Source organism: Nicotiana attenuata, unplaced genomic scaffold (assembly GCF_001879085.1).
Source record: "Nicotiana attenuata strain UT unplaced genomic scaffold, NIATTr2, whole genome shotgun sequence".
Taxonomy (NCBI): domain Eukaryota; kingdom Viridiplantae; phylum Streptophyta; class Magnoliopsida; order Solanales; family Solanaceae; genus Nicotiana; species Nicotiana attenuata.
In genome coordinates, this window is record NW_017670487.1 from 11,260 (window position 1) to 21,737 (window position 10,478).

The following is a 10,478-nucleotide window of genomic DNA, read 5'->3' on the forward strand; positions in this document are numbered from 1 at the left end:
CACAAATACTTTGATAAAACTAGTATTATACACCGCATTGTGTGTCCTTACATGCATGAACAAAATGGTATTTCTAAAAGAAAAATTCGGCATTTGGTAGATACTTGCCTTGCTTTATTAGCTCATGCAAATTTGCCTCTTAAATATTGGAACTTTGCTATGGAACACAGTGCTATTTTATCCACAAGAATTTCCATATAAAGCAAATTCGGCCGACTCATCTAGCAAAAAATCCGATAACTCATGGGTGCACATCTCAAGCTCATTCCAGTCTCACTTGGACTCTGCATCTCTATCTGGTAAGACTTCTTCTCCATCTCACTCTCCTAATATTTCTCCTTCAACTAATAAATTATTATCTTCTCTAGATAGAAACCTATCTCACTCTAATCTATCCGATTTCCCTCATTTATCTAAATCACGGACTCCTTCTCTATCTGGACCCTCATCCCCACCTAACTCACCTTTATGTCGATCCCCTCAAATAACTAGAACTCCTATCTCAAATTCATCCTCATCCCCTATATCAATATCCGACAGTGCTCCTGGATTGTCATTAGTTGTAGATTTTTCAGATTATGCCCTAAAGGACAACTCTAAACCATCTCGCACCCACTCCATGCAACTTCATCCCGCCACCATGCAAAACGCCAAGCTAACCTAGCCTTAACCAAACCAAATTATCTATTGGAGGAACCGAAAAATATTTTTTAAGCTAAGAAATTTCAGGAATGGTGTGACGCTATGCAACAGGAGTTGAATGCTCTACATCAAACCAATACATGAAGTTTAGTGCCTCGCCCTAGCAACAAAAATATAATTGGCAACAAGTGGATTTTTTGAATTAAGAGAAATGCAGATGGCTCAATAGAGCGCTATAAAACGCATGTTGTTGCCAAGAGCTACACACAACAATCTGATATTGACTATCAAGAAACATTTTTTCCCGTAGTCAAATTCTCCATTGTTCGGAGAGTTCTTACACTTGCCACAGTTTATAATTGGCCCATTCATCAACTTGACATCTCCAATGCATTCTTGCACGGCCAGTTAGATACTGAATTATTTACGGAACAACCATAAGGGTGCATTGATCCCTCCAAACTTGCCCAGGTTTGCCAATTTCAGCGCTCTCTCTATGGCTTGAAACAAGCTCCACGAGCTTGGTTTCAGCGTTTGTTAACCTTTTGAAGGGTCTCTATTTTCACTCTTCCAAGGCCGCCACATCACTGTTTTTTCTTATTCAAGGTACATTAAGAATATATGTATTAAATTATGTCGATGACATAGTTGTTACATGTTCAAATCACTTAAAGTTGCAATGGTTTCTCACCAAAATTAAAGCAATCTTTCATGTCCGCGACTTGGGTTCCTTGAATTATTTCCTTGGAATTGAGTTAAAATGGGTCTCAGATGGCCTATAGTTGACACAGAATAAATATGTGGCCGATCTATGGAAGAGACAAATATACGTGTACCACGTCAATGGCGGTGACTCCAAATTTGATCAAAACAATGGGCGAGTCATTGTCAAATTCTGAGAAATATCGCCAAATTGTAGGTTCCCTGCAATACATGACCCTAACTCGCTCCAACATTACATTTAGTGTCAAAAAGCTAGCACAATTTATGCATTGTGCGACTAAAGTTCATTGGTAGGCCGTGAAGTGTTTACGTCGCTACATTCGTTCCACTACGAACATTGGTTTATTTATTTCTAAGAATTTTACCTTGCAACTTCAATATTTTTCAAATAGTGATTGGGTTGGCTGCCCCAATGACCGGCGTTCTACACGTGGTTATCTTGTGTATCTTGGAAGCAATTTAATCTCTTGGTCTTCAAAGACACAACCCACTGTTGCACGATCTTCAACAGAGAGTGAATATAAATCATTGGCCAATGCCACAGCTGAAATCATGTGGATAAGTTCTCTTCTTTGCGAACTTCGCTTCCCGCCTGCCGTCCCTGCTATCATGTGGTGTGATAACATTAGGGCAATTTATTTGAGTGCCAATCCTGTTTTTCATGCTCGCACTAAGCATATTGAACTAGACTATTTGCTTCATTTCCAGTGCCGACCAAATTGCAAATATCATGACAAAACCGCTTGGGCAATAACTCTTCTCTATGCATTTCAGCAAGCTTCGTCTCGGTTTCACACCGGCATCAGCTTGAAGGGAGGTGTTAGAGTATACAACAACAACGGTCAAGTGTAATCCGACTAGTGGGGTCTGGGGAGGATAATATGTAGGCAGACCTTACCCCTACCCTGAAGGCAGAGAGGCTGTTTCCAGGAGACCCTCGGCTCAAGAAGACGACAAGAGACGATATATTAGTACCATCAATAGAGTCATAATAAAATAACAACAATATAGGAAATACGAAATAGATAAGTGCAATAATAACCAGTAGATAAAACCATGCATCAGTAGATGACCACTAGCATCCTAATACTAAATCCTAACTGTCTAGTCCTACTCGGGTGCACCGTAGAAATATTCGCAACTTCCTCCTAACCTACAACCTTAATGCTCGACCTCCACAATACCCTGTCAAGGGCCTGCTTGTATTATTTATTTTTATATTCTTTGTAATTATCTGTTGCACTTGTAATTATCCCCTACCATCTCAGTTGTTATCCCTTGTTATCTTATTATTTCATAGTTTAGCCCAACATCACCTGCAGTACATTGATAGTATGCACGTAAATTAAGACATTATATCCATTAGACTTTCAAGTCAAAACATGCAAGGTAAAAGATGAAATGCACGACGAAGTATTATGTCCTTGTTAGATAGCAGTATAATATTCTTATCATAGCGGCTAATATCTTGATGAAATCAACTTCTTCCCGCCTACTCGGACATCAACGTCAAGATCATGTCAATATGCTTCATCTCCATCATAAACTGTATTCATCAGTTATTTTTCTCTTCTGATTATGTGCAACAGAGAAAACGAGAAACGTAGAAGTGGATGGATGGTTGTTGAGAATATAATTTATTAGTAAATAACAGTATGTTTTCTCTAACAGTTTAAATTCTTATATGAGATGGTCACCCATTTTAATAAGATATCCGAGCAGGCAAAGATCGTGAGTTCAAATTTCACCACCATCCATTATCAAAGAAGAATGTTCACGTATGATCACACACTGCACACTTCAATAATGTTGAAGTGATCGATCTTTTCACTCATTCCACAAACAATATGTTTACACAATAAGACATTATGTATAATATTCTCAACGGCTAGCTATTATTCCTTGGACATTTCTTCCTCCTCTCTTTCATCGTAATTCCTCCTCATTTATCAAATATGCAAATGCCAATATCACGGTTAGAAGTTGAACTCAGCAAGTCATCCAACATAGGTCCTTCTTCTCTTCCACTCTGTAATAACAGCATTCCCAAATCAGAACCATTGTGAGGTTCATAGCTCGAAACTCCGTCGTCATGGCTCAACTGATAAGCAACAAACTTGTCGAGTGCCCTCCAGTCCGTTACTCTATCATTGACATTCTTATTTATCTTACTCCTTTTCGTTATCTGCTGATCATCTTCGTCGCGGTTATTCTCAGACACTAGTGACATGGAACTCGGCCTTTTCATGAGTGGCAGAGAAGGGCTCTCTAGCTGTGGAAGCTGAATAAACTGATCTGAATGTAAAAAGTTGAGACTACTATTGTTATTGGCTTCTATTTCTTGCTTGCATAGTAAATTCTGGCTCATGAAATTTCGAGGAGGAGGCTGTCTTGGGATGTACTCAAGTGGATCCACAACAGAGCTAACTCCACTTGATTCTTCACAAAAATAATTTGATTCCCATCCTTCTCCAATATTGATCTTTGGTTGGCCTGTGTTTCTCTTTTTAAATGCTCGGCAAACCACCCAACCTTCTTCCTGCAAAAATTGAACTAAAGTTAGTTAATCCTCTGTTTCATTTTATATGATGGTGTTTGACGAATATTGAGTTTAAATAAGAAAGGAAGACTTTTGACGCATAAGCTAAAGTGTTACACATACTAAAAATGCCTCTTTTTTGTCATGATAAACATGTATGTCATTAGGGTAAATTATATGAATGTTATATTAACTAGTTTCCAAATATATATAATTTTTTAACATACGAAAAAAGGAAAGAGTATGATTACACAAAATGAAATGGACAAGATAATTTACTTTGTAATGACAGCTCATCCAATTGTCTTCACTTTTACTGTTTCTTTTTTACTTGGTGAACAAACTTTCATCTTCATAAAGGGTGTGTTTAGTATGACAGAAAATATTTTCCTATTTTCCACAGTTTGATTGCACAAAATAGTTTGGAAAATGTTTTCCAAGATATCACATTTTCCTGAAATTGGAGGAAAATGACTTCCCTAGAAATAATTAGGAAAATATTTTTCAAAAACTCCACCTACCCTCACATCTAGCCCCCCTCCCTCCCGCAAATTTTTTCTTTTTTTAATATGTTTTCAGTTCTAATTTTTTCATTTTCAGTTACAGGTTCGAAATTTTACAAGTTTCAAAGTTATGAGTTTGGAGGTTTATGTGTTTGGAAGTTTACGTGTTTGAAAGTTCGCGGGTTCGAAAGTTTAGCGATTCGGAAGTTTATAAAATTTGTGGGTTCGGAAGGTTGTTGGTTCGAAAGTTTATGGCTTTATGTTTATTATATCTAAATTATTTATGAATACTCTTGAAAATTTATTTTCCTTAATTTGCGTACCAAACACTGAAAAACAAGTGAGATTACTACTTATTTTCCAAGAAAACATTTTCCACGGAAAATATTTTCCCTTATACCAAACACACCCAAAGTGCGTGTACATTTGGAAAAAAGAACGCGGTCTTTTCTTTTCTCAGTTTTGTTGGAGTGCATGTTTCTTTTGATTGTATGGTAAAAGAAGAAAAGGATAGTCAAATAGGATGTAGGAGAGAGGGGAACTGCAATTTCTCTCTTTGAAGGTTGAATGGTTGAAAGCTCAACGATCAACCACGTAATATGAACTTCAAAGAAAGGCAGAACTAATTGAATTCCTAGGGTGGAATAATGAGCCTTTGATAAATAGATAGTAGTAATAACGGAGTAGTTAATTAACCAAAAATTCAAACTTTATTAAATTACTTTTAGTTAGAAGTGTTTAAGTAAAATATAATTTTTACATAATTTTTTTACAAAATCAATGTAATTTAACTTGTTGTAACATATTACAATATCAACTTTATTACTCCTTCCGTTCCAGTTTATGTGAACCTATTTCTTATTTGGTCCGTTCAAAAAAGAATGACCCCTTTTTAAATTTGGAAACAATTTAGCTTAAACTTCCAATTCTACCCTTAATGAGAAGCTTTTACAACCACACAAATACTCTGAGTCCCTTTTTGACTTGTTTAGGACCACAAATTCTAAAAGTCTTCATTTTTTCTTAAACTCCGTGCCCAGTCAAATATATTCACATAAATTTGAACGGATGGAGTATTAGGTTATAAGAACATGTTAGTTATAGTAAACCATCACTTTTTGTTGTTGCAAGTAACTTAAACATGATGATGTAAAAATATACCAATATACACAATTATTGCACATAAATTAAACTCTAATACATAAGATCCAAGTTGATTTATGCAATTATTTTGGAGAATCACAAAATATTTTGTTTTTGTTTTCCACTTCATGTATTTACATGGGGATCCAATGAAATCCGGATTCACGTTGAGAAGTTCCACATTAAGATAAACCGTCACCTAACAAAGATGATTTCATACTCTAGATAAGAATAAAGGAGTATATGGTATCTCTCTCCTTTGACATAGAAAGTGTGAAAAAGGAAATATGGTTTCTTTCTTTCTTTTTTTCCTACCAAATATGGTTTCTTTTCTTATGATGTTTATTTCCCACTCAGTGTGTATGGGTGCAGAGAAGGAGGAGCATAGAGATGTTATTATTATTCCGTCTATCCCATTTTTTGTGACGGAGTTACTATTTAATGAGTCATAGAAGTTTTTATTTTGTTTTATTAATTATTGTAACTTATGGTACTTTTTATGTAGCTTTTAAATATTTAAATCTTATTTTAGAAAAAACTTAAAGATTGATTTACGTCCGATTTCACATCGAAAATTAGATAATTTGACCCTCATACTCTGAATCCTCTCACATAAAGTAGGGCGGAAGGAGTAGATATTTTCAAAGATCAAGTTTAAATCTATAGTAAGTGAGAATTGTGAGAAAGGATTAATAAAAACTGAAATTGAAACTATATACATGCCTGCGTAGGACTATTTTCCTCGGATTCGAGTCGATATTCATGCATGATCCAGTCAGATTTCTGGCCATTGGGTGCTCTTCCTCTATAAAACACCAGTGTTTTCCTCATCCCTATGAGTTTGGATTTATCGTACACTGCTTTGTCTCTTCCAGTAGCCTTCCAAAACCCTGCCATGGTTGCCCTATTTGTTCTTGTCCCTGTCGGATACTTCTTATCCTTGTGGCTGAAGAAATACCACTCGTTCTGTTCTTCATATCCGATCCGACATTTATCTGCTCATTTCAATTACCATTGATTTAATTTTGACGATAAAACTTGAAGGACAAGAAAAACAAAACTCAGATAAATAGTACTACATTAGGTAGAACAGCACATTTTTTGGGATTATTTGTTTCAAAAGGGCATGCATTTTCGGGAAGACAAATAGCAAACTGTCAAATCAGCAACTAGAGCAGTAAAAAAACCAGATAGTGGAATAGAACTAGCTGTGGATATGTATTCAAGTTAGGTTGAAATGAACTCGTCGTTAGAAATTAGATGCTTCCTCAACAATTATTTTTAGAATATCAAACTGAGAGTATTATTTGGCGGAGTTGGACGGCTGTTCCGCTATTAAGAACTTCTTTATTCTCTTATAGTTGAATAAATACAACTAAAAAGTACTGCTAAGAATTTAGGATCTGGTAATACCAGAGTCACTGTTGTTTATTTAACTAAGCTAAAAAAAATAATTGGAAAATGTTCATGTTTCACTAGTTAGTCTGCAAGAAACCCTAATAAATCGTACCTTGAAGATCCCATGGCTCAATTCTGTAGAGATCAATGTCTTTAATGACATCAAGATCAATCTTTTGGGCTGCAAATTTCTTTCTAAGATAGTATCCCACAAGCTCTTCATCCGTTGGATGAAACCGAAATCCTGGTGGAACACATGATGATGATTCATTTGTATCCATCATAACTCCTGTTTATTTACTCTGCATCAAATTCATCGCCAAGACTAGATCATTACAACTACATCTTCTTTACTTCATCATCTTTAAATCATAACCTAAGTAGTACCCACATATGTAAGATCGGTGAAAAGGTTAAAAAGTAAAGGGGATGATGTATCATGAACTCTACAAATGGAGAGGTGACAAATGTATTAACTCAGATATAATCATCACGCCATTTGGTGGTAAGCAACATTCAAGTGTTTGTCTCTAGAAGTTTTTATTTATACAAATATGCGCGTGGTAATGTCCTTTTTACTTTCTTTTTTGTTGAGCTCTATTTGGGCGTGCAACTTATGCATGGTTTAATTTTAAAGTGAACTTTCATTTTTATATACAAAACAGTGTAAAAAATTACATTATCAAGTCATCTAAAAGATAACTATAAATAACTGGTCATAATAAGTGGAACAAGTAATATGACAAGCATGTTGTAACATGTTATATTATATTGATAGTGTAAAAATTAATAATTTAGATTTTTAAACCTAGTGGTGGGGCTAGAGGGGAAGAGAAGAAAAGGAAAGAAAACCAAATGATGAGGCTTTGCTGTTGAGGAAAACCAAGGGGAAGAGTCAGCCGCTAGACTCTAATACTCTTGTGATTTGGAAGTATGAATAGAATTGAAGAAACGGGATGTAAAAGCTTGAGCTAATGATGATGTCTTGTGTGGTGTGATTGTACAGAAATGATGCATGTAGAACGGACCCTTCACCACGATAATATAAACAAATACACTGCTATATCATACACGCCCCTACAAAATGGTCCTTCCAAGATCATTTAAAAATACAAGAAGGTGCAATTAAATTGTTTAGCTTAAGATTAAAAGGAAATTGATTAGTGTTTCTTTTCGGGGTCGAGAGTAAGAGGATAAAAAAAATAAAAATAAAATAAAAAGGAGAAGCCCGAGAAGCTGAATACTTTGTGGTAAAATGTCAAATGTGTTTGTTGTCTCGTTTGCCCTAAAGAAGGTTGAGATTTGAGAGGCAACAGGACAGCGGGGTCTAGGGGTGTGGGAGGATGACATTTATTCTCATCTAAAAAAAATTTATACTGTATGATCACTCAAAAAGATATTTATAGGTAACTAGTCAGAAAAATAGAAGTAATAATCTATAAATAAAATATATTATCTGCTATAATAGGTTCAAATATAGTACTTTACTTAGTAATTAATAGTGAAGAGCATTTTATACCTCAGGGGTCGTTTAGTACCAGGGATAAGGATAGTAATCTCGGGGTAAAATTTGGGTTGTATTTATTTCATGTTTGATTATAGGTATTATTTCATTTGAGAATAAACTTTACACTAAAATGATATCCCATATAAAAGATGGGATAACTAACCTATGAGATATCTCACCCATAAAATATCCTGTTTATCTCACCATTGTAGATAATAACGTATAACATAGGAGTAACAATATTGAGGCACGCGTTGGTTTGAAAGAGGAAAAGTTGAAGGAGGCAAAAAGAAGTAAGTGCAGGGTTTTACGGGATCAAGCTCAGCCAAAAAGGAAACCAAAGAAAAGGAATTTGGGAAAGGAATATATGGGGGTTGGGTGACTTTGGGTGTCATTCCACAGATATGGACTTATCTGAACCAACTGTCTAGTTGTCTAGAATAAACTCGACATCTCTCTGACTCACCATTTATCGGATTGGTGCCTAATGCTCATCGATCAGGACCACTGGCACTCCTTTCATCAAAACATAAAAACAGTATGTGCCCTAAAGAAAAATGCACTTTTGTTATTAACTATTTATTCAATTACTAGTCTTGAACTTTACGCCCTATGAAACTCCCAATTTCTTCTGCATAATTATGAGTCCGTGCTAGAATAACTCATTCTCGCACATACACGCATACACACAATCTGGAGGGAAATATAATACTTCTCCAAGGTCTGTTGCATTTGTTTCTTTCCCCATGGTGAATTCATAACCAGAAGCAGTAGCTTTTACGTTAAGAAGTGAGTTCTGAAATTTGTTTATATATATATATATATATATATATATGAATTCCACCGAGAGGTGAATATGCACTTAATCCGCCAATGTGCCGCAAATAGGCAAATGGAAGATGCATCGCTTTGAATGGAAGACAGGGGTTCTCTAGATTACTAGGAGTATATATATATAACCTAACATTCTCTTGCATGTAATGTAACAATATTGTAAAAGCTTACCTGTTCTTTCTTTGGTTACTTGATTGTAGTGATTGGCTAGAGGTGATGGGATTGGGAGAAATGAAGGAGACAAATATAGAAGACGACGATAGTAGGGTTAAGAGAAGTAAAGAAGAGAATTGAAATGGAGGAGAGAGAGAAGCAAGTTAGTTGGGATTGAGAGAAGTATTATAAAGGTACAGGAGAAGGTGGGAGGGATAGGACCGCTTAATTGCGCATGGCTCCATGCTTGTCCCCATTGCCTAGCTTCCTATAGAAATCATTCTTCTTTTTTTTTTTTTCCTCACCCGATATTACGTATTTATTTTGCGCTCGATTAATTTGAATTTACGGTATGTAAAGCCCATTGAAGAGGAAGTGCTCATACCATAATTTTTTCCATGCCTAGAGTTTGAAACGAAAACCTCCGGTTTAGGGTAGAGGAATTGATTTTACTATCTATCGTACTACAATCATGATGAAGAACCCCTTCTTTTCATTCATTCCTGTTCGTTTTCAACCTTTCTCTCTTTCTTTTTAAATCAGCTCAATTAATTTTGATTTGCATCTAATAAGGTCTTAAGGAGGTACAACGCTCCCTTTCGAATAATTCTTCATTTTTCAAACTCAAGCTAAAAATATTGAATTAAGAACCGAAATATAGTAACCATCTCACAACATTCCTTAGTGACGCCGATGATAGAATCATAATTGGATTGAAGTATGAAAAAGAGAAATACGGGGAGAGAGAACATGTGAGCGAAGAGAGAAGACAATTTGGTGAAGAATGAATGACTCGGTTCCAATTTGGAACCTTCTATCTATTATATACACGACCCAACCAACACAGGTCAAACTGAAGAATCCAAATCTGGGTACAAAAATGAGATTATAAATCAGCACATGCGCAACATGAAAATAAATACACGTACTACTACATAACTAGGCCTAACTACAACATATAAAGTCCAACACACCCCCTCAAGTTGGAGGGTGGTTGGCAACCCCCAACTTGCTAAGGATTGTTCTATGTTGTGCA

At 35.7% G+C, this 10,478-nt stretch overlaps 1 protein-coding gene across 2 annotated transcripts; it reads right to left on the bottom strand.

The window, feature by feature from the left end:
- Positions 1-3,092: 3,092 nt before the first annotated feature.
- Positions 3,093-9,616, bottom strand: LOC109240131 (NAC domain-containing protein 37-like). Of its 2 annotated transcripts, XM_019406755.1 has the most exons (4): positions 9,461-9,616; positions 7,061-7,250; positions 6,274-6,545; positions 3,093-3,904 (listed from the first exon to the last, which is right to left on the bottom strand). In XM_019406755.1, exons 2-4 carry the CDS (start codon positions 7,230-7,232, stop codon positions 3,308-3,310), a joined length of 1,041 nt encoding a protein of 346 aa, XP_019262300.1. In that variant the 5' UTR covers positions 7,233-7,250; positions 9,461-9,616; the 3' UTR covers positions 3,093-3,307. The 2 variants fall into 2 exon arrangements, with proteins under 2 accessions (XP_019262300.1, XP_019262299.1); XM_019406754.1 differs by lacking the exon at positions 9,461-9,616 and having other exon boundaries at positions 7,061-7,471.
- Between the last annotated feature and the right edge of the window lie 862 nt (positions 9,617-10,478).